The sequence below is a fragment of the Manacus vitellinus genome, unplaced genomic scaffold, assembly GCF_001715985.3.
Source record: "Manacus vitellinus isolate BGI_N305 unplaced genomic scaffold, ASM171598v3 scaffold_21_pilon, whole genome shotgun sequence".
Taxonomy (NCBI): Eukaryota; Metazoa; Chordata; class Aves; order Passeriformes; family Pipridae; genus Manacus; species Manacus vitellinus.
In genome coordinates, this window is record NW_021939546.1 from 9,006,255 (window position 1) to 9,030,530 (window position 24,276).

Sequence of the window (24,276 nt, forward strand, 5' to 3'; positions counted from 1 at the left end):
AATGTTCTTGGTTGCTTGGAATTGTTAGGTCTGCTGAACTATCTTAGAAGTAAAAAAATACATTTGTGTGCTTTTTTCCCCAAAAGCCACCAACTATAGTATGCAGCATCTGCAAACGGGATGGACATTCCAAAAATGACTGCCCAGAGGATTTCAAGAAAATTGATCTAAAACCACTACCACCAATGACAGACAGATTTCGGGAAATACTTGATATAGTGTGTAAAAGATGTTTTGGTAAGTTCAGAAAGTGTTTGTACCCCACTGTATGCTGTGATCTGTAACCTGGAAAAGATAAAAACTGTATGACTAAATTACTTATTTACAACCATTTATAATTCAGTAGGGAGAAGTTCTTCCAGGCGCCCTAGTCTGCAAATTGATCAGTATTTTGATTTTCATATAATTCCTGGCTGTGATACCTTGTAACAGATTTGAAAAACTAATGTTATGTGGGATTTTTCACAGGATCTGTAAAAGTTATTGGTTTTTGTGCTCGTTCAAATTCTGTGGTGTCTTTTGGGAAAAGGCCCTTTTGGGTGCTGTGGTGGTTAACCTTGGCTGGATACCAGGTGCCCACCAGGCCACTCTGTATTTGAATAACTGCAGTGAAATCCGATATCTTGAAATAAAACCCTGAAGACTCTAATGATATAAAAAGAAAAATACATATTTAAGCAAAGTAAACATAAGAGAAAAAAATCCCAATCTTTTAATTAGCTGAAAGAGACTTCAGAGGTAGCTGAGTTTCACATCTGACTGTGTTTTAACTTATTTTTATTTAGATGAATTATCCCCTCCTTTATCTGAGCAACAGAACAGAGAACAAATACTGGCAAGTTTGGAAAGATTCATTAGAAAAGAGTACAACGGTATGTAACAGTAGGTAGTGATTCTTGGTAATGCTTTCTTCAGTCATGGTGTCCAGAGCATGAAGATATGATTGTATCATTTTATTTTCCTTGCTTTAAGCAGTGGCATCTCTTTTCCCTCTGTATGGAAAGCTGTCTTGCAGACTTGACACTGAACATCCCTTCATGCTGTTCCATGGAAATGTCCCCAGAGTGGAGGAAGAGCTGCCAGAGTAGTAATGCAGACACAGGACTGTTGCAGTCAGGACAAAAAGAAAGTTTGGTTGAGTTTAGTGCTACCTTTGGTCATGGGCCAAGGGCTATTGTTGCTTAGTCACCAGTGTTTAAGTGTCTTAGAACTCTTAATGAGTTTATCTTCACATCCCTTTTATAAAACAGGCAAAGGTGTCTTGCTACAGTGATGGCGGTCAGAGCACAGAGGTGCAAAGTGATTTTTTTGTAGGTGGTGTAAAACAGTGCTAGAGCCAGGTACCAAACCCATGTGTCCTGAATTCCAGTCTGGGGAAGGCCATCTATTCTGTGTATTTGGCCTGTCATCAAGGAATTGTGAATTCCACTTCCATGCACTGGTTGTACCTCCACTTACTGGCAGCAGCTGAGGATTGAGACCTCGTACAAAACCTTGAAAGACTTAAGGTTTCCAATTCTATTAAAGGTTAGGAAAAAAAGCTTTGAATAGGTGTTAGATATATTTTCCTAGCATTGATTTCAGTTGAACATAAAAATGTATTCTTTGCTGTTAGGAAGGAATTCCTCTTGACTACGTAATTTTCCTTTCCTTTACAAGACTGAAAAGACACTGTAATACTGTGTTGTAAACAAAGAAATTGGGAAAGAATGTTCCATAAAGTATAGTAATCTTACTGCTTGTATCTTCTTTAAGAGTATGTTATGATTACAAAAACTTACTGGCTTACCAAATTTACCTTGACACAGGAAAAATATACAACCTAGAAAGAGTATGAGTGGAACTGGAAATTTTGCTTGGGCTGCCTTAAGAGTAACTCTGTCTTATCTATGGAATGAAGCTGTACTGGTGACTGGGTTTGCACATTATTTTGAGTTGTTTAAAACAGCAAAGTGCTGTCACATACATTGCACCACATTTAGAGTTATCATTTAAGGATTATAGTAACTCTGTAATACACCTCAGTCATAAAAAATTACATGGGCTTTATCCTGCCTTACTTTCTGTAAATAATTTTGGAAGTATTATGCTTCCTCCTTTATCAAAACTGAGGTCTTTGAAGTGACACTGGAAGCTCTCTCTTAATGCTCATTTTTAGGGGCACCTGCACATTGCAGTTAAGAAATATTGCATAGTAAGCACTTAACCATTAAGCTGTAATAGAATTTACCTTTCTTTGTGTATACTTTTGATTAGACAAAGCCAGGCTTTGCTTATTTGGCTCCTCAAAGAATGGATTTGGATTTCGGGACAGTGATCTCGATATCTGCATGACACTGGAAGGCCATGAAAACGCAGAGGTAAGAGTTTTGAAACTGATGAACTCTGCTATTGTAAATTCAAGAATTCTTTAAGATTTTTTAATTCAGTTTAGATTTCTGTCCACAGAAAAGGTAGGATTTGCTAGTAGCACATTAGCTTGTTGCACTCTGCACAATTGAAGCAAGATATAGCCTATTTTACTTTAATGTCCTATAGACACACAACTGGTGTACTGAAGATCTCCACATAGAGCATAGAGTCACCAGTTTACTTAAATCCATGTGCTTGCTTATTGCCAGTACATAGACTTCTCCTCTTCGAAATATATGTGATAATAAATGTGCTTGTTGGAATAGGATCCATGTTTTAATATCTGAAGCTGTGATATTTCTTTTTCCTAGAAATTAAACTGTAAAGAAATAATAGAAGGTTTGGCAAAAGTTCTTAAGAAGCATCCAGGTAGGTGCTTTAAAATATTACTTGTTTTGTAGTTAGATTTACTATAAATGTAGTTAATGGAAATGTTTTATGTACTAAAGTGTTGCTTCCCCAGGTCTGAGGAACATCTTGCCTATAACAACAGCCAAAGTGCCTATAGTAAAGTTTGAACACAGACGGAGTGGCTTAGAAGGAGATATCAGTTTGTACAATACACTGGTGAGCATCTGCTTGGCTTTTTTGTTCAAAGAAAGCTTTTTCATTCTTTTCCCTCCCTCAAACAGTCATTCAAGGGAATAATTTTGAAATCAGAATGAAAATGATTTTGTGTGTTTGGGTTTTTTTCCTGCATTACTTAAATTCAGTGGCCCACACCCTCAGCCCAACCAGTATGACCTGATGGCAAAGCAGGTCATGGCACAGAAAGCCTTCTTCTGTGGATGCTTCTGAAAGCTGTTAGTGCCACATCCCCTATGGCCTGTCTGCCAGCAGGAATAGTACAGCTCCTTCCAGGTTTCACCCAGCACAGCAAAATTGCAAAATTTCTTCTGTAATGGCTCACATTCCCACCTGTTTGATTTTACTTTTCTTTCTTCCAGGCACAGCATAACACAAGGATGCTGGCTACATATGCAGCTATTGACCCTAGAGTGCAATATCTGGGCTACACAATGAAAGTTTTTGCGAAGGTAATAGAAAAAGAAAGTACTTATTTGTGTAACACAGGTTTTTCTGCTACTGAGTTTGCCTTTTACTAATACCAACTGAAAAGGAGACAGTAGAATGCTGTGTCCATATCTGGGACAAGCCCAGGGATTACTGCTGCTTTCTTCTGGTGTACTTGCCTTGTTTTACTTGATGTAAAAGTCAAGAGTAGATAGGTAAGGGGTGATGGATGAATGCCTGAATCTCTACTAGATATGCCTAGGACATACACCTGACTTTAAGAGTTTGGAAATACCAAATACCAAAGCTGCTGCATCTTTTGTTATGATGTTCTAGTTGAAACTTGGTGTTGCTTTTTATTCAAGCTGCACTATTAAATACACTCCCCAGATACATCCAGAGTTTAGTGAACTGGGGCAAATCTAAAATGGCTTATGGAGAATGCATCATGCTACCAGAAGTTCATGTAATAAAATACCTCAAGTTGAATAAAATAACTTTGTGCCAGAATGGACATGTTCATTGTTCTGTCACCAAGACAAGGAGTGATTGTTGTCTTGGTGTGGTCACAGTAGTGCACAATATTGCCATGTCTCTTCTGTGTCCAGATTAAAAATACCTTGTCTTGATAATAATGAATCTTACCTTTTTTAGTAACCTTGCATACTGTTGTGTACATTCTAAAAATTTTGCTGTGAAGATCGAATTTCCAAGTTGTGGGATTTACACTGCTGAATGTATATGCAAAATGCTTCCTCCTCTGCTTGCACTGGCAGAAAAACCGGGAACAGCTGTCACTGCTGCTGCTAATGTGAAAGTAATTTGTGAATCCCTGTTTTTTCCAGACCTAGGAGGTTAAAAATGTGTTGTTTGTTATGACACAGGCATGAAACAAAGGATATCTTAGATGCAGGTGCTGTGGAAAGGTTATACTGTAATAAGATCCTCAAGCATAGTAAGGTAATTCCATGATCAGAGGGTCATAGAGTGGTTTGGGTTGGAAGGGACCTTTAAAGCTCCTCTAGTTTCAACCCCTGCCATGGGCAGGACTGTTTGTTCCACAGTGTTGTGCAGGCTGGACTGTGGTTCATTAGGGATGTGTGTATATGCTTGCAAAATGCCACCTATTGCCTAAGTTGCCAGCACAACATGGAAATACTTGCCTATTAGTTGATTAATTTTTTAAAAAAAGGGAAAGGGGAACCAAAGTAAGGAATCATAGAAACAGCTTGAGTAACATGAGTTTAGCAAAATTAAATTTTACAGTGTCGAAACCTGGGATTTCTGTTTTGGGGGTTTTGATTTGTTTTTTTCAATTTGGCACATTATAATTAAAAAAAAAATTATTTTGGCTAAGAGAAACTTTTCTGTTGTTATGTTAGTCAGTTATGCTGTGGATTTGCCAGATGGCAGTTGACTCTAGAGAGCATTTATTTTTCAGGCTTCATAAACCAATTTTTAGTTATGAGGTGAATGTATTTGCTGTTACTGGTGGGGTTTCTGTTTGCTCTCTGACATAGTTGTTAGTCTGGAATAATAAAATGTGAATTCAGTGTTTTGTTTGCAATGTGTTTTCGCAGCGCTGCGATATTGGTGATGCATCCCGTGGGAGTCTGTCCTCCTATGCCTACATCCTTATGGTTTTGTACTTCCTACAGCAGAGAAACCCACCAGTTATTCCAGTTCTTCAGGAGGTAGGTTTGCAGAGGATGAAGCTGTGAAAATAGATGCACCTTTTCTTCAAGCCAAATATGAGAGGTCTGGGCTTTTAGGATCAGGGGGCTTGAAGGAAATATGGGGCCCTTCAAATTAGCAGCTTCTTAACTCCCACTTGGTTTTAGTTGGTAAAACTTACTGAGAAAATTAGATCAAATTTGGAGATCTGTTGGGCCTAAGTTCTGCTGTTACATTTACTCGGATTTTAGTCTTATGATGATATTTATATGCTGAACAGGATAGAAAAAAATTGGCAGGTGGTAAGGAGAGAAGGGAATTGTAATTGTGAGACTGCACCAGATGCTCTTGAAATGTGAGTCCATCTCTTCAACCAATTATTGTCAGAAGCATTATTTATTGCTCAACACTTTATCTGTAAGAGAAAAAGTTTGTTTTATTATTTGGTAAGGGGTAAAAAAAAATATAATTGACCTTTGGTACAACTTTAGAGGTAATATTTCATGTGTGCCAGGAAACTTTATAAAGAAAATAATGTTCTGTACCTCCATTGTATGGGTGGGGAAAATTAAAATTAGACAGCTCTCTGCCTCTTCCTGGAGACATTCTGGAACTCCCAAGCACGTCTGAAAATTATCCCTTTCTGACTTTTTTACTTTCTGTGCAAGAGGAAAATTGGCTTAAGCGTTGCAGCTGAGACTCATAGAGTTTCTTGCTGATTCTTTAGTAGTGGTTGGGAGTTGTTATTTTATTGCTACCCTGAGAGTGCATTTAAATAACAGTGGAATTTCCCCTTGGCTGTGCTAAAGTCAAAATGTAATAGAAATCATATAAAGTCTCCTTAGAGACTCTGTGGGCAAGAGGGATGTTGGAATCTTGACAAGGTAATTCAGTCATGTTTTCTTAGTTGCAACGAACAAGTAAAAATTAAGTATCCAAATAATTTGAGAGAGGTACAGCAATAATGCAAAAAGACTTTCAAACTTTTTACCAATGGGAAATTCTGTCTGTATAAGAAGAAATGGTTAAAATATTTTTATTTTTGTATTATTTTTAACAGCAAAACTCTGAGTGTTTTATGACGACTTGGACTTAAGAGTAGTGACTGTGCCCTCTCTATTTTGGCAGATATTTGATGGCAAACAGATTCCACAGAGAATGGTGGATGGATGGAATGCTTTTTTCTTTGATGACATGGAAGAATTGGTAATATTCTAATTCCAGAAGAGTCACTAAAACTTAAACCTTGTTTTTATGGGAAAGTAATAAATTTCTAGCAGTGTAATATATGACTATTAAACTTCCATATCCATAATTAGAACTTCCCAAATGAGTCCCGTTTTACTGAAATGGGTGTCTGCTTTATCTTGGTTTAAGTCATTTCTAAATAACATAAAGCAGGAAAAATACTTTTTATTCTCAAAAACAGTCCAGAATTAGTCTTAACTGTAGTGATTTAACCTTACTTTAACTAAATGAAACCAGACCATTCATGGTAGACGGACTTGTAATTAGAGAGACATTGCAGGAGAAGAAGTACTTCAGTAACTGTAGCTGCATAAGGTGTCTCCAATTGCAGAAGAAGCGTCTGCCTTCCCTTGGGAAGAACACTGAATCCCTTGGAGAGCTCTGGCTGGGCTTGCTGAGATTCTACACTGAGGAATTTGACTTCAAGGAGTACGTGATCAGCATCCGGCAGAAGAAGCTGCTGACGACGTTTGAGAAGCAGTGGACGTCCAAATGCATTGCCATCGAAGGTGCTGCTCTGCTGGGTTGCCTTGCCATAAATGAGGGAGTAATGTACTCTGGTGCTGGAGACTCTGGTCTCTTTGCACAGGATCTTTGTGTGAGGAAACTACCAGCAGTGTTTTAAAAAAAAGTCCTACAGCTCCCAAAATAAGATTAGACTCATAACTTTTACTAAATGTCAGTAAATCACTCTTCTTACTGTATTATGTTTCAAAACACTCAGCATTGCTTTGCTATAGTCTACTCTGTGAATGCATTCAGAATGGAATTCTCTGCATTCAAATAAAAACAAATCTGTTGCAGCATGTATTTTCCAACACGGATTTGGTTTTCTCCCTTCTTTGCACAGATCCTTTTGACTTGAATCATAATCTCGGTGCTGGAGTCTCTAGAAAAAGTAAGCCATTAATGTCTGCTAATGATTAATCTTCACTGAGTTGTGCCTTTTCTGTTGTTTTCTAATAACTTTGTCTTTCTTCAATAGTGACCAATTTCATAATGAAGGCATTTATCAATGGCAGAAAATTATTTGGCACCCCATTCTACCCAGCTGTTGGAAGAGAAGCTGTAAGTTTTCAGAGCTTTTAAAAACTTTAGTTTTTTTCACTTCCCTTTGTCCACTAAATTGACGCACCCAAGGCAAATCTCTTGTGTGTATTTATCAATTTGGTATGCACAATATATGGAATTATACTGCATAAAATGTACAGCTTAGTATTGGGCTCCTGCAATATAAAATTCACAGGAGTAGTTGGATGGGTGATAGGTATTTTTGGGGACAGTAGACTTAATTTGGTTTTTATTTTTAATAAAACTTCTTGTGTGATGTTAAGTATTGCAGAAAACTACAAATTTGGCTATAAAACCCAGAAACAGCTTTAGGAACTTTACTAGCTGTTCGTGTAGCTAAAGCAAACATATTCAAGAGATGTTACACTGTTTATTTTTCCAATTGGGGGATAGTAAGAGTTGCTGCTTAAGGAAGGAGAAGGATGATAATTGACCATTTTATTAACAGTTGATCTTCAAAATTTACACCGAGGTCAGGAATGTGTTCATGAAACGTTATATTGGAGAAAGTGCTCCTCTGTGCTCCAGGGTCCACTCACTGAGGTGTAATAGGCAACTGTATTTTTTTTTTTTTTAGTATGAGCAAATAAATCAGCTGGAATTAGTGCTTTTAACATCAACTTAGAAAGGTGTTTTCTAAAACAGTTCAGGGGATTTTCTCCCAGTGACTCTTAACCAGGCTTATGATTGTAATGAATTCTAAAAATCTTTTGAAAGCTTTTATTTCCCATCATCCTTCCCTATCTTCTCTTTTCCATTTGCTTGCTTTGTCTGTGTTTTTTTTCTGAGTTTGTACCTCTGTTTCAGTCTTTCAAGCAAGACAGTACTTTCACAATATTTATATTGCTCAGAGGCTGTAAACTGTGGCCTTTGTGCTGACACACATCAGAACTGCAGCTGTCCTGAGCAAATTCCAGGGGAGGGGAGGATTACAGGTCAGTCTGCAGATGCTCCATCTGTTCCCCACCTGAGCTTTGTTCTGTCCAGGGGGATATAATCATGTCATTTGGGAAGGGACATTGGCTGCTTTGAAAAGAATTCAAGCAGTGACTCAGACACCAAAATAGATCAAACTTGCCCTCTGAGGAGCCTTTGGGGAGTGGAAGGTAAGCAGCAAGCTGGAGCCTGAACGAGCTGTTCCGCAAGTTCAGCCTCTGGCCCTGAGACCAAACACCCCTTTTTAGCCCAGGCTGCTCCATGTGTCTGCAAGAGCTGCCATTATCTAGGGGAAGAAAAGGAACCAGGTATAATCCAAGAAGTAGTAACATTTAAGGAACAATAGGAGATGAAAGCTGTCCATTATGCTTCCATTTCCCAGTCTTGTAAGTGAATGGTTTATATATTTTATCTGTCTGATGTGGTTTTTATAGGAATACTTTTTTGACTCAAAAGTACTGACAGATGGGGAATTGGCACCCAATGACAGATGTTGTCGTGTCTGTGGAAAAATTGGTCACTACATGAAAGACTGTCCAAAGAGGAGGAGGTGAGTAATATAGAAAGCTATCATAAAATCTTTGAGATTCAGTCAGAAAAGATTTGGATATTTGAAGATTTAATGGAAGTGGAAAAAAATTGCTGAATTGAAGAGAAAATCAAAGCTTCATATCTGATCTTCAATTTCCCATCCTTTCTTAAGACAGTTTCTCATAATTTCTTTAAGTCTTAGAGTGCTTATGCAAGCACACACAGAGTAAAATCAAGTGTATAATATGTTAATATGTAGTCAAGCTTAACTTAAAATTTCAATCAATAAATTATCTTTTCATAGTGTAAACATTCAGATGGAGGCCATATTACCTGGCTGCACAGTTTGTCATGTATTAAAATGGATTTCCTGTAGTGATCATGTTCAGAAGACAGTGTTGAATTTGAATTGTTCTGTAGATCTGATAACATACATGTGCAAGACAGGTAAAAGTTCATTTATTCAACTCTAGGAATAGTTAAAATGTACAGAGTGCGTTTCTGTAACATCCTATTGGTGCCAGTCACTTGGTGATCTCGCACTTGTACATTGATTTCATTCATTAATTTTGGATCCAGAACTCCTGCCAAAAGAGTCTCCAGTACCTGCAGGTTGGTATCTCCAGAGAGAGTTTAGCAGGAATTGACAGAGAATGTGCCCTCCTCTCATTTTTTACAGCTTTGCATTTTTAATGCAAAGGTTGTCTGACTCCTCCTAAAACCTATTGAAGCCCTTAGAATGCAGATTACAGTCTGGGCTTTTTTCATGTGCTCCTTATTGTCAGTTGTGTGCTCCATAATTCTTTGAAGGATTCTTGGTTTCTTCCCACTACAAAGTCCTTATTTTCCAGCCTTGTGTTCAGTCATCGGAGTTCAAGATACATGAACGTGGACTGGAACTCTTGAGGTCACAGGTGGACTGTTTCTTTCAGCTGCTCTCTGAACAAGCACTAGCACATTGAATTGCATCACTTTTTTCCCTACATCTGCCTCAGGAAAAGAAGTTGTGATCTATTCTTCACACAAATTGCTATTATAGCACAGTTACACAGAATCTCTGTCAAATTGTATATACAGCTCACAAAATAATATGTAACAATCCTAGAGTTACCTTGTGGAAAAAGACCTTTACTTCTTGTCTTGATTCCTGATCCCTAGTTCTTCTCCTGTTGTATTAGTACAAAGTGTTTGAAAGAGCCTTGGTCCTTTCTTTCACATCCTGTCTAGACTCAGACACTCTTGTAGAGAAATATGTCCTCCCCAGTCAGGGGGAGGTTGTATCTACAAGGTCACTTGTTTTGGGTATATTCTGACTCAGTGGCATTGCTGCATAGAACTACTCCCAAGCTACCTGGCAGGCTAAGCCTGCTTAACTGCAGGTATAGTTCTACACTAATACAGTCAGACAGCTTTGGGACAAGTCTGAGGAGCTTCTAAGTTCATTAAGTTTATACAAACAGGTTGTTAACCAGCCCAGAATCCGAAAGTGTTTTTCTGGGATTCCTGAGATATTTGTGTTCTGGTACAGCTGTTGGTTGTGTAACCATTTCCTTTGAACATACCAATGTAACAACTCCACAGGGATTTGGGTCTGTGTGTGTGGTTTGGTGATATTGCTAATACAAATTATTCTTCAGATTGAAGAAAAAGGAGAATGAGAAAGATGATGAAAAAGAAGTGAAAGAAGATGACAGAGAAACAAGAGAGAAAAGGTGTTTCATCTGTGGGGATGTGGGTCATGTTAGGAGAGATTGTCCTGAATTCAAACAGACCCGTCAGAGAAATAACAGCATGCCAGGTAAGTTAGTTTGTGTTGTTAGTCTAATTTGAAAGTTCCGAGATCCGTTTTCTCTACATTTTTGTACAGACCTGGTAATTAACTTAAAAAAATCTTGCAACTAAAATTTTCAGTCATTGGTTTTAGTCTAAGAGTTGCTTTTCTTCAAGGGGAGTAATGTCTCCTGAAGTACAGGAGACATTACTTTGCATGGGTGGTAAAACTCTACTCAGTAGTAAGTATAGTGGACTTCAGGGTTTGGCATTACCTGTCTGCCACTCACACTGGATGCATTTAGAAGTAGTAATAATAATAATAATAATAATTGAATGCATTTCCTCTTCCAAATCTTTCTCAAATGTTAGCTAACCCTCCACCATCTGTGAGAGGTAAGTAAATGTATTTTCACCAAAAATCACCAAAAAAGTGTACAGGTGAATTAGGAGGCTAGATCCAGCTTTCCAATTCCTGATAGTACTTAGAGATTGGCTAATTGCAAACCCATTCAACTTAGGCCCTTAGGTGCCTGTGCTACTTGAGAAAGTAGAGAAAGCATTCGTAAAAGAACTTCAGAGGGAACCTTGCTTCTTTTCTGTGTTCTGTTATCCTTTACTCTTTTTTTTCCTTTACTTTCTTTGCCCGAAAGTTTCTGCCGTTGCTATTTAAAATGCCACTGCTTACAGTAGTAGTGTGGAAACCCACCTGATAGCAAAGTGAGCCTTGTTCATGCTAGAATTCGTTTTACTCAGAAATAGATTTTGTGTTTAGCTGCTGTACCTGTTAGTGCTGTCTGTTGCCAGTAGAGGGACAGATTTTTGCTTAAAGGAGAGGTTCAAGTGATTTATTTACTCTGTCACATGAGTTATTGCTGCCTCCCAGTTCTGTTCATTCTGTGTCACCTGTAACCTGTGGTTTGTATTGACACTTCTGTTCCCTGCTCAGGCACCCAGCTGGTCCGGAGCATGGTGAATTCCCAGCTGGTGGCCGTGAGCCAGCAGCAGGTGGAGCGGCCCCTGCGCACGAGACAGTCCTCGGAATGTGTAAGTTCAATGAGCTGGGGGTTGGAGTGAGCTGGAGCAAACCAGCCATGCTGGGAACAGCTTGGTGTGTATTTCCTCAGATTCTGGCCTTTATAATGACAACATTGCACTCTGCCACTTCGTGAAACTTTGATTTGTAACAGTGTCTCTTGGAGAGCATTTATGGCTTTTCGATGTGGAAACCTCATAGTCAAAATTCATGTGAGATACCTTACGATTCTGAAAGGACAGATTTAAGATAAGAAGCCTTTCTAAGTCTTGTGTTTAGCTATTCTGGCAGTGTTCTGGAGCTACTGAGGGAGGTAAAGCATAACTCATTGTTGACATGCTGGAGACTGAGTGTAGTGACAACCATGACTCCTTAGTTTAAGAGGACTGTCTTAAAAGGACTGTCATGGACAGACAGGGAACTCAGATGCATCAGACTTCAATCAAAAGTCTGCCAGAGAACACTAGAACCACAAGCAGAACAAAGGGGAAATTTTTTGTAGTTTCATCTTAGAATTTGTTCAAGTCTCTGTAGAACTACATAAAATATGTTTAACCTACTTCTAAGTGTAGATGGGTAGCAGAGGGTATTTGAGCAAATACAGCTGCTGGCATTTAATATTTTTGGAGTACAGAATACAGCAGAAATTCATTTGTTTTAAACTGTTAGTCTCAGAAACATGTGCCTGCTAATGAAGCAGGCAAGTAAGCAAACAGTAATCAGGGCTGCTGATCTGGAATGCTCTAATTGATCAGCAAGCATTTATTGGAATGTTGGCTCCAGTAACAGACACCTTAAGACATTATTTTTACTATAATAATATGCTGCTAAGGAGGGATTGATACAGCCCTAATTTAAGTGAAGGGCTGAACATGTCACAGGAGAATTTTTTTGGGAGCCTTGTATTTCTTCTTGGGAAATTGAAGCTGGATATGTGGGTGCACATACAGGCAGACACATGTGCACTGGATCTACTGCTTGTGCACATTCTTCTGTACCCTGAATGTCATTGACTCTCCGTGTGTTGCATGGTTGTCATTTGGCCAGGATTTCTTGATGAATATGTGCTGTGCAGGAATTGTTTGAGGAGAATGGGGAGGCAGAATATTAGTGAAGCAAGAGGTAGAGAATAGGAAGCAGATCAAGAGGCTGGAGCTTAACACTCTTCCAGTCCTGCTGCTGCTATGTCCAGTGCATGCTTATGGTGGGTTAATGCTTTCAGGAAGGCTGTAATCTGTGCTTTATTTTTATAGCATTTAAACTGTTAAACTAGTGCTCATCTTTCAAATCCCAGTTTTACCTTCTCTTCCTGTTTTGATAGAAAGGTATAGGAGGCACTCACACAGGGACAGTTGGAATAGCAGCAGGGAGCAATCCCACCTTCTGGGCTTTTTCCCAGGCACAGACACAGAGCATGCTGCTAGAAGGAATGCTCTGGCATGGGGAAGTCCTGCAGACCTCTGGTCATTGGAGAGAAGTGACTGCCAATTCAAATGGACAGGGGAGCAGTCATGGATAGGGACAAGCTGCAGAGACCTTTAACTTGAGGTGTTTGACAGCAGCTGAGGCACTTGGAGCTTGGCTGTGTGCTGTAGTCGATGGAGAGAAGACTCAATCTTGGGGGGAGGATGAGATCTGAGATTCAGGTAATCCTCTCTGGTTTAGGTACCTGTCTGTCATTTGACTGCCTCTTTGGAGGCACTTATCTTATGCCATCAGCATCTTGTCTCAGTGCTTAGAAACAGATTTAGTTAATCCAGATATTGGTATTAAATATTGGCAGATAAATTGGGGAACTCTTTTCTCAGCCACTCCAGTTCTTGAAGTGCTTCCTTTCCTAGTTGCAATTCCAAGCAGATGAAATGGCCTCGTGCCTGTTTCTTTTACTGATAAAGGAAAAGCTTTGCAAACATTCTGCCAAGGCTGTAATAATTGATATTTCTATGCCTTTAGCCATGGCCTAACATCAGGTTATGAAGGTTGAAACTGGGTTTTTGGAATTTGCATTTCTTCTTTAACAGATTTTAAAAATTGGAAAAAATAGTAGGAGCTTTGGAATTACTTAAAAAACTGTGTATAGTAATAAGAACCACTCTGTTTAGAAATAAGGTAATTAGTTAATGAGATTCTGGGTTGTAGTAAATAAGTAGGGTGGGGAAAACACTAATTAAAAATCAGAAACAGATGTGTGAGTAGTCTAATGACAAGCTTGGGGCTAATGTTTGCTCAGAATGATGTTTCTCATGGTGGGATGTGCCACATTAACAAATCAAATTATCTGCTGGTAAAAGTCAGTGTCAGTGGAACTGCACACTTACTGAAACCAGCAGGAACTTGGGTGCAGTGTTTGGGGTGTTGCTGGGGAGGGCTTTGCCTTTTTTATGAATAGTCTAATACAGTGGGTGCTTATTAAAGAAACCCACCGTTAAATAAGTAGTGAACTAATCAGAAATACATTTTTTTTCCCCTCCAGTCTGATTCGCATCAATCATCTTACTCTCCACAACCTCAGCAGTTTACCCAGAACTCCTCTCAGCCAACCTCCATTAACCAGACTCAACCACAATCAATATCCCAGTCTAAGCATGTTCCACAGCCACAGCAGGGTGCACAGCCACCCCATCAGGTCCAGCTGCCTTTGTTTAACTTTCCCCAATCTCCCCCAGGTCAGTATTCCACCTTGCATAACCTGGGACTGCTTCAGATGCACCATCACCAAATTCAGCTTCCCAACACTTCTTGGCCCATTCATGGGCCTGTTATTCACTCTGCACCGGGTAACCCTCCTCATTCTACAAATGTTCCATTTTCTATGAGATCTGGCAGCAGCAGCACCACAAATAACCAGAGCAGTGTAAGCTTGAATGATCCCAGTATCATCTTTGCACAGCCTGCTGCCAGGCCCATGGGAATCCCCAGCACTTCTCATGAGGGACACTGGCACAATCCTGTGACTCCAAACTCACTGGTGAACAATGGCACTGTGGGGAATTCAGGTAACTCTTCTCTGTTGTATCAAACCTCTCACACTTTGTGTACCAGTGCTAAGTGTTACAGGAACAGCTAACTCTTGCAACTTTTTTTAAATATGATGCTTAAGAAACTAAACCTTTACCTTCAGTGTCTTAACATTTTCATGGGAAAAAAAAATTAGCCAGGTTCTGTAACTGTGACTTTGAAGCATTGGTCCTGTCTGCCCTTATGGCTGTGCAACAGTGAGAAATCCTGCATTCAACTGAGAAATGTCCTAATCGTTGTTTGAGTCTAAAGCACATTGCTGTGAATATGCTGATAAATAATGGTTTTGTTGTGTCATAGAATCATAGAAACATTAAGGTTGGAAAAGGCCTGTAGGATCAGTATGTTGTTACATAGTTTATTAGATAAATGCTGAGACTGCAACCAGGAACTTAGAGACTGGTAGGATTATAGCTGTGCAAGTTAAATATTGCCTCCTTGCATTTAGGACAATATCACATCATCTTATCCATCCTTTGTTCCTAAAGTTTATCCTGCCACATTCAACTTCCATAATCTCTATGTCGATTCCTGAAAATACATATTCCTGCAACAAGTGGGCAACAGCTTCTTGCCTCATAGCTAAGCCAAGTGTGTTTGAGGCTGAGAAAAAACAGTATATAATAATTACAGCCCATTCAGTTTTCTCTGCAACATGAACTGTGGCAGCCCCTAAATTTTAACTGTTATCTTGCAGATTATGATAATGGTCTCCTGATTTTATTCTGAGTGTGTAGCTCTTCCTATGTTTAAAAAAAACCACATCCATCATACAACATAGTGGTGCAGTTCTTCTCAAGGAGGAAATTCTGAGTCTCCTGTCCAGCCCTTCTCTCACTAATAAGGTGATTAACAGCAACAGGAGATTTTCAGCTGAGTTAACACTGTTGGGTGAGGAGTAATTCACCAGTGAGTTTCAAATACATGTTAAGGTGCTGGAGATACATGGTTTTCTATTCAAAGCTTTGTGGGGAATATATTTTAGAGGATACAGAAACTGCTACCCACGTGTTTTCTGTGTCTCCAGTGTGCTGTGTCCCTCCCTCTCCATTTCTGATCTTAGTTCTCTGTCCAGGCTTGTCTGTCCCCTTCTGCACATCCACCCCAGCTTTGACTTTTTCTCAGGCAGCTCCTTCCACTCCAGGTCTCCTTGCCCAGGTAGCTGCCTTCTTTCAGACAAGCTCCACAAATTCTAGTTTCTTCTCCATTCTTCAGTTTTCTTGTGCTGTCAGTCACAATATTTTTTTTTCCCCATCCCTCATCTTCCACCTATTTCCAACCTCATCACACTCCTTTAACTACTTCCCAGTCACGGTATTTCTCCTCTTTGTATTTAATTAGTTTTATTTCTTTTTTGGCTTAGCTGCCACTAAGGTGAGGTCACTGGGTGGATGCACAGTAGAGATGAGCTGTCTCCTCTCTCTTTGGTTTGGTTTCTTACTTGTCTTGGGACAATTTAGGAACACTAAGTTTTTGGAAACTTGGTCTTGGCTCACATAACCTTGACTTGGAAGGAGCTACTTAAATTTTCTTTTCAGTAGACAACTGGTCACAAGTAGGATCATTAGAAGTTTCAGACAGACAACTTTTTTTCATGCATACTCCAGAGCTATACCTCATGTTGTGTGCCCTGCCTCTTTGGATGCTTGATTTCTCATCCTTAATGTTGCAGTGATACTGGAATTTTAAATGGAATAGCTTACAAACTTTGGAAATAAGTACACAAATTATATTTTTAAAAATCAATTTTAATCAATTTTAATATTTTAAAAAATCAATTTTAAGTTGGTCTGATGATTTAGATAGCAAGTTTCTTAAGCATATAGGTATTAGTAAAATTCCAGTGTACATCTGAGAATTATTTCTTGCAGTAGGATAACAGCTTTCATGTCAGTGGATATTTATTTGTGTGGGATCAGACAGTAGTGACATAGTTCAGACCTTGTATTTTCATCATGAGAATGGCATAGGAATAATGAAATCGTAGGTCTTGATTTTAATACTGATTCATCCTCTGTCTTCCTCCCCAATAAATTCTATTATAGCGAATAATGAAGTAATTTAGGTGGTAATTTTTATTGATGTATATTTAAAAGAAAAGTAGCACATCAGACTAATCACGTTAAGTCCCCTGCAAACTGTTATTTAAGATGTAAATTGTATTTGTGACTTACTGTTTAATTATTTCAACTTGCAATGTGCTTTTCCCTTTCAATTGAAAAATAGATCAGGGTTTCCAAGGACAGTTTGGTAAAATGAACCCTCCTTCTGTCCCTTGGGACCATGGGACCCCTACCCATTTTCCTCTCCTCCGAGGAGCGTGGCCTTACAATATGCCTCAGAACTACATGCAGCAGGGAAATGCCAGCTACCCACCGAACAAACCTTTCTACCCTCAAGGTACTAGAACTAGTATGTGCATCCACAGCTCATGCAACATGTCTCTGTACTGTCTCAAAGGCTTTCAAAGCCAAGGAATCATGTTTCACTTGCTAGGCTCCCTGGAACCATAATGAATCCTAGAGTCAAATCAGCGCTTCGGCTTCCTCGAGGGATGGATGGAAATCCTTGTGGGAGGGAAGGGTTAAATCAAAATCTGAAATCTGAGCCAGTTTGCAGTGTGGTGCACTTCTGGCCTCTTCTTCCTTTGCTGCTATCTCACTGTAGAGTCACCTCTGCCTCAACAGAGGTTAAGATGATTGGCCCCTGAGCATGTTAAAAATACGAAGAAATATTTGTCCTAATTAATTTTATTTGGCTTTTGTGCCTTGCTTTGTGGAATGACTTATATAGATAGAAACTTGCAAGACCACAGAATAATTTGAGGTTGAAAGGGGCTTCTGGAGGTTACCTAGTCCAGCCCATCTGCTGTCAGAGTTAGATCAGGTTCAGTTAGTCAGGGTACTCTGAAGGAGTGACTTTATCTCAGCTCTTTCTGATGCCAGTGAAAGGTAAAGGTGTTCAGCATCTGGCAGGACTGGGAAGGGCTCTAGGAAAAAGACCTCCACCACAGGAGAAACGATGCCCAAATTTGCCTTGGAGGATTTGCAGTTACATGTTGCTGGGTCACCTGGTATAAAATGAGATACTGGTGCAAATCCATTTCAAAAGTCTAATCTACTGGCTGTAGCAGGGTTTCCAAGTGAAACCTAAATTTATCTAAAATCCTCAAGTTATTTCTCTTAAATATATGATGTAATGCAGCAAAATGATGTATTGATAATTCTTAGGGAATTTTGGAGATAGGATTAAAGTAATACTGCATTGTCCCATTAAATGGTTTAGTTATACAGATAGCATTTGTGTCAGTCTAGTAAATGGCTTTATTTCTAGGTTAGATTAGTACACTGAATGTAGCCAAGCACTGTTAAATGTTGGATTTGCTGAAGTAACTGTGATCCATTTTCTTTTAGCTGGTCCACTGATGCAGAGTAACCAGCGTTTCCCGCTTCTGTCTCAAGGACACCCACACTTGAATCTGAATTACATTCAACAGAAAAAGTGAAATTCAATGGGATTGTGGGTGGGTGGGGGGAGGGGAGGAAAAAATTCAGGTTCTGATTTAAAATCTTAATGCAACATGTTTAGATACAAGATTATTTAAGACTGTTTTTAAACTGTATCATTTGTACATAGATATGAACTATAGTTTTTACTAGTATCACAAAACCGAGTGATACAAATTTCATCTATTTTATTACCCTATTTTTAAGGGGAATCGTGTTTTGTTTTATCTTGATAAACTGTAAAGAGAGAGAATTTTTAAAATTAAGTTCTTTATTTTCTATTAGCTGTATTCATACTTTGGTTGCTTCAGACTTTATATATATTGTTCTAAAAAAAAATAAAATTAGAAGGGGATTTCATGTGTTAAAAAATTTGTCACTTCTATTCTTTACAGAACTATGTAGTGCCAAAAAACTTTTTAAAAGAAAAATAAAACTGCAAAAAAAGGACATAAAACTTTTTCCTCTTCCCTATTTGTATGTATGCTTGCTTTAACTGGAATTAAGAAACTAGAATAACAAAAATGGCTTAAATTTAAAGATCTTAGAAAGATGAGCATCTTAAAACATGTCATACAAGCAGTAGACCTGTCTTGTAAATTCCTGAGGGAAGAGCACACCTGCTTTTCTGTTCATTAACTTTGCAAAATAATATGCAGATACTCTGGAAAATTCATGCTGTACTGGGAAGTAATTTTGAAGAGCACTTTCCATAAATTCACTGGGGGGGTACTCTTTGAGTTGTCAGGATTCACTTGGCAATATATGAGAATCCCTAAGCCCTAAATGCAGGGATAAACCTGTCAGTCCCTCCTCCTGAAACAAGGCTGTCACTAATGATGTGGTACCCAAGGGCTTAACAACTGATTTCCTGTAGTACAGACTTAAATGTACTAAAATGAGAATTATAATTTCAGCAAGACCTTAATTATTTTACATTTAAAAAACAGGCACTTGCCAATGCTGACTTGATTCAGAGAAGGTAGACCTGAGCATCAGTGTCATATTCAGGGAGGCCACAAACTATGCTCAGCGTAGCAGTTTGCTATCTTTAAATATATATTGAACTTCTTGCGCCAAAAGAATTAAGCACTTTGTACTACTTGAACCCTCTAAATTGTCTGAGAAGCAGCAGAAGCAGCAGATTAAACTTCAGGGTGATTTTTACAAAGGAACCTGTGACAGCTGTGTGTTGGAGAGCAGTTCTGAGTGAGGTTTTTGTAAACTCACTGGATTTTGACAGTCTTGCTTCCTCTCCTGTGCTGGAGCTCTGAGATAGCTCAGCGCTGGTGGCTCTGCAGTGTCTGGGACTGGAACAGACACTTCCTTGGCAACTGAACACAACACCTTGATTTGAGAATGAAGCAACTTCAAACAGGGAACATCTAAACACAGTATTACGAAAGAAACAGCCAGGAGCCTTGAAAGACAAACCTTTTTTATTGCTCTTCACTAGCTTTTATGGGTCTCAAGGAATACAATTTAAAAAATCCTCAAATTCTATCACAAGGATGACTAACTCACTACATAAAAAGTATCCTTAACTTCCTTTTAATAAAAAAATCCTAACAGAAAACAAGACTCGCACAAGAGAATGACTGAAGAAATGGGCTGCTAAAGCAGCCAGTACAGATCCAGCTGTCCCATAAAGCAGATAGGATAGCATTAGACTGCAGTTCAAGGTCCTTAAACTGTGTGCTGGGTTTAGTTTGTCATTCATTCCCTCGCCGACTCTTTTTGTGACTTTTCTTAGATCTGAAACAGAAAAACAAAGCTCTCTGACACAGTACCAGTAATTCATTTGAAAGACCAAAGTGAGCCTTAGCAGTAAGGGGGGGTTTCTGCAGTCAAATATGTTGACTACAACACTGAGAAAAGTACTCAGTGAAATACTAGATCTCCAACACTGTAAAGCCACCTTCAGGCTCCAAGATTAAAGGACAAGTAATAGCTGCTACAGCAATACAGATACCCTTAAGAAATAGGTCAGGCCTTTACCTTTCAGGTGATTTGGAATGACTTCTGTGTCTGTGACTTCGGTGATGCCCTGTGAGATAAAAAGGTACAGTTACTTCCACAGACCCCAGAATTCTTTTTTGTTTGCCAAAGCAATCTGCTCCTAGTGACCAAGTGTGCTAGATAATGGCAGAACAACCCTAGCCTTAATTAGGCACTCAAATTAATCCCCTGGCAGTTATGTGAAGACTCGCTCAAGGCAATTTTATGTGCATTAAAGGAGTTCTCCAGCTGTGCTTTCATGTAACCAGCACTTTTGTCAGCCAGATTAAGCACTGATGCCGTGTCTTGATACCGTGACACAGATTTTTCTTGCAGTGAATGTTCTCCTGATAAAGACTTGCCAGAGTTAACCTGCAAGTGACAGAAATACCTGGAGATTTAGATCTGGATCTGTGGCGCCTTTCCCTGGACCTGCTCCGGTGCCGTCTCGGGCTTTTGCTGCGATGCCTCTCCCGGCGCGGCGATGGGCTAAAAGAGAGACGCTTGTAAGAGAGTTGTGCTAAAAATGCACACGTTCTAAGATTAAATAACAGAATAAATCACTACCTTCTTCTCTTTGGAGAGCGACTTCGCCTGCAATTGGGCGAGAAAAGCAAAAATTACTAAAAATCGTTAGCAGAACCAGCTGTTTTATTTCCCACATCCTCTGGCAACAGCACCAGGGCCTCCCGTACCCCTGTTAGTGTGTGCTTGGCCTGCTGCACAAGGACCTGCTTCTGGACTGGCCCATGCAGTGAGCAAGGGAGGTTAGTGATGAGTTTTTCCTGGCTTATTATCAGTAAGAGAAATTACCAGGATTTTCTCTGCAGCCTCTGGCATACATGAAAACAAAGCACTTGTGTCTCCTTAATATCCTCACTGTATTGTCAAATTTAGCTAATGTTGGCCAGCAAGTTCAGGGGTTACTGAAGGACTGGAGAAATAGGCAGAGGGGTTGAATGTGGCTGTGCACTGCAACTCCTTACTTTAGGAAGTGGCTTAAGGAATTGGGATGTGTGAGAGGTTCTGGCTCAACTGCCACCTTCACCTCTGTGCTCCAGCCACCTGCAGTAGAATAGGTAAAAACAATGCTCAGGAAGAGTCACGTCACCTCCTTGGAGACCTGCTCCGGCTGCGCCTGTACCGCACAACGGGAGATCGGCGGGGTTTGTCCAGGTCTCTGTATCCCCTGCGGCGGTGGTCGGGAGATGGTATTCGTTCCAGCTGCAAACAAGGAGGGGGCAGGTTCTCTAAGTCTTGTTTCATCAAGGTTTTTAGCTCTCAGTAAATATTTCTGAACAATTAATATAAATTACAAAAGCCGTGCAGTCAAGCTTGCCCCTCCTCAGGTATCTCATGTGAGTGGTTCTGCCTAAACCTGCCCACTGGAAATTAAAACAGCCACTTCTCATACTGTTGATTCTGAGGAACTACAGCAGCAGTGACTGTGATGGTCATAATAACTTTCATCATCACCTTCAGCTCTTTCCATTACACATATATGTAAAACAATTTACCTGAAATATGTTTAACACAGAACAGATCCAGATTTGTGAACTTCAGGAGACAGAAAAGCTTAACAAACACAGAGCATTCAAGAACTGCTTCAGGATCTAACAAATCCTCACAAGCTGCTTATATGAAAATATTTTAAGGGGGGAGATAAGAGTTGCCAGCAGCCTCCTGATGCCTCCCCTCAAATATTTATTGTAGACCATAAAGTGTTCTAAAGTGGTTCAGCTTTAACTATCCCTTTCCAAAATAGTTCACCAACCTTTTCATCTTCCTCTTCTTCCTCCTCACTAGATTCTACATCATCCATGTCTTCTTCCAGAGCACTAACACGAGGCTCGAGTTGCTCAGCTTCTTCCAGAACATACCGTTTCTAGGAGAAATGGCAACTTTATCCAACATAACCCAAGTAAGAACAAACACCTAAGGAGGCATCTATAGCTTATACAACAAGCCAGTAACTGATACAGCTACTGAACCTGATGCAATTAAGAATTCCATAGCCATCTACTTTCCCCAACCTGCAGTCGAGGCAGAATGATATCGCACACACGTTCCTCGTGGAGCAGCTCGTCAATGAACTCATCCACGTGCATCAGCTCAAATTCTGGGGGTGAAAACAGCATTTAAGAGATAAGATTAGTGGCTAGAGTAAAGATGAAACACTCCAGACAATTTATGTAATGTGGGCCGGTTATGCCACAATTGTTTAAGTTTACATGGCTAAACAGAATATTTACTTTTATCTAGCATGATAGTTGAACAAAAGAGTTACTAAGAAACCACAGCTAAGTAGGAGTTCTTACCCCCATTTCTGTTCTGACTCTTTATTTTTCTATAGTCGTTGTATAGTGGTTCCAGGTACTTGTAGCAGTCGATGGCAGTGCCTGTCAGCCTCATGTACAGCGCTCCAAGCATTCGGACATACCTGGAAAGGAAACCTCCTCATGGACCTGGGCCTTTTGCACAGTTAGCAGTTTGAGTAAAAGAGTTTTTCCCACAAGTTTCTGGGGAGAATCAGTACACTAAACAGAATACACAGCCATTTAGATTTCCTCCTTCATGTGTTCAAGTTTATGAAAAATACGCGTAGTCAAGTGCTTGTGTGTGTATATATACATATATATATATATAAAAATAAAATGTCTGCATGGGTGTATCATCACTGATAAAGATGAAAGAAATACTGAAGAAAATATTAGATTAACGTGGCTCCCTTTATGTACCTTGTTGCAAATACTTCAGGCAGAAGCACATACCACGAGTGCAAGCCACTCTAAATACAAATGACAAGGTGAGCAGTTTCAAAAGCAAAGGGAAAGACTTGGTTTTGAGCAAGTTTATCAGGGCCCAATGAAAGTTAAACTCTGCACTGAGGTATTCCCGGCTGTTTTGGATAGATACTCATTACAACAGCACAAAATAACGGGAAAAATCGTGCTACAACTTACTTGAAGTCCTCGTTTTTTATGAACTCCACGATGATGTCCTTCTCGGGCTGGATCTGCAGCATCTTCAGCGTCAGGCACAAGAAGGGCGTGGGCTTGATGTTCCCTCCATAGACCCCCCCCACGTACTTCAGCTCCATGGCCTTGTCCACCACCAGCTCGGCTGCGACAGGGACGGGACAGGCCGTCAGCAGCAGCTCCCGCCGGGCCCCCCGGCCCGCCCCGGCCCGCCCGCCATACCCGTGAGGCCGAAACACTCCTCCTTCCAGTACTTGGACTCGTAGATGCGCGTGCGGATGATCTTCTCCACCAAGTACTGCGGGTTGGTGCCGTGGATGCTGTGCGCGTCCTTCACCGTGCGGTTGGCCATGGTCGCGGCTGCACAGCCCCGCTCCCGGCCCCGAGCTCAGCCTCGAACTCCGAACTCCCCTCCCCTGAGGGGTTCAGGCACCTTCCGCCTCCGGGCGCCGGCCGCCGGCCCCATCTTACTGCGGGCCAGCCCGCCACAAACATGGCGCCCCCCCGCCGCCCTTGTGCGCGCGCGCGGCCGGGGGGCGGAGCTTCCCTCGCCTGTGGCGCGAAGTTCCATCGCGGCGCTAGCGGGAGTCGTGGAAGGGCTGAGGTGAGCTGGGGCTGTGAGGGGACAGGGAGGGGATGCGTGTCCCGTGCGGGTCACCGCGCACCGCGATGGGCTGCCTGGGGAACGTGGGGAGTCTCTCTCGTTGGAGATATCCCAGACAGCTCTGAACGCCGTCCTGTGCAACGTGCTCTGGGATGACCCTGCTGGAGCAGGGAGGGACCGGATGAGTGAATGTGGTCCCTTCCAGCCTTACCCGTTCTGCGAGGGGTTCTGGCGGGTCTGGGGCTCTGTGCGGGCGGTGGGCGGGTTAGCGGCTCTGTGGTGGCGGCGAAGCCCCTCGATGTCCGAGCCGGCGGACACTGTCCCCTGTGCCGCCATGCGCCGCCCCCAGCGGGGCCCAGTCCCTGAGGCAGCGCTGCCCGCGCTCGAACCGGCGGGCTGGGGCGGGCGGGGGGTGATCGGCACCGAGGGCTTTGCCCTGAGTTTCCAAGGAAAATTCTTGCTTAGAAAACAGGAATTAAA

General features: G+C 40.8%; 2 protein-coding genes across 4 annotated transcripts in view; one reads left to right on the top strand and one right to left on the bottom strand.

Moving 5' to 3' along the window:
• TUT4 (terminal uridylyl transferase 4) overlaps positions 1–18,555 on the top strand; it is a 44,830-nt gene extending 26,275 nt beyond the window's left edge. For 2 of the 3 annotated variants that reach the window (XM_018072156.2, XM_018072155.2), the window contains exons 14-30: positions 87–237; positions 786–872; positions 2,257–2,360; positions 2,724–2,781; positions 2,876–2,979; positions 3,360–3,449; positions 5,007–5,120; positions 6,229–6,306; positions 6,680–6,857; positions 7,199–7,246; positions 7,334–7,416; positions 8,790–8,905; positions 10,524–10,684; positions 11,606–11,703; positions 14,166–14,688; positions 16,937–17,110; positions 18,124–18,555. In XM_018072156.2, coding sequence (XP_017927645.1) covers positions 87–237; positions 786–872; positions 2,257–2,360; positions 2,724–2,781; positions 2,876–2,979; positions 3,360–3,449; positions 5,007–5,120; positions 6,229–6,306; positions 6,680–6,857; positions 7,199–7,246; positions 7,334–7,416; positions 8,790–8,905; positions 10,524–10,684; positions 11,606–11,703; positions 14,166–14,688; positions 16,937–17,110; positions 18,124–18,215 — 2,259 coding nt within the window. In that variant the 3' untranslated portion in view covers positions 18,216–18,555. The remainder of the gene's footprint in view (positions 1–86; positions 238–785; positions 873–2,256; positions 2,361–2,723; positions 2,782–2,875; positions 2,980–3,359; positions 3,450–5,006; positions 5,121–6,228; positions 6,307–6,679; positions 6,858–7,198; positions 7,247–7,333; positions 7,417–8,789; positions 8,906–10,523; positions 10,685–11,605; positions 11,704–14,165; positions 14,689–16,936; positions 17,111–18,123) is intronic. The other variant, XM_018072157.2, reaches the window with a different exon arrangement.
• Positions 18,556–19,637: 1,082 nt separating this feature from the next.
• On the bottom strand, positions 19,638–23,664 carry PRPF38A (pre-mRNA processing factor 38A). Its single transcript, XM_018072160.3, has 10 exons — positions 23,415–23,664; positions 23,178–23,337; positions 22,533–22,654; positions 22,248–22,333; positions 21,989–22,099; positions 21,326–21,438; positions 20,782–20,808; positions 20,606–20,703; positions 20,215–20,263; positions 19,638–19,971 (listed from the first exon to the last, which is right to left on the bottom strand). The coding sequence occupies exons 1-10, from the start codon at positions 23,542–23,544 to the stop codon at positions 19,929–19,931; spliced, it is 939 nt and encodes a 312-aa protein (XP_017927649.1). The 5' UTR covers positions 23,545–23,664; the 3' UTR covers positions 19,638–19,928.
• Positions 23,665–24,276: the final 612 nt, after the last annotated feature.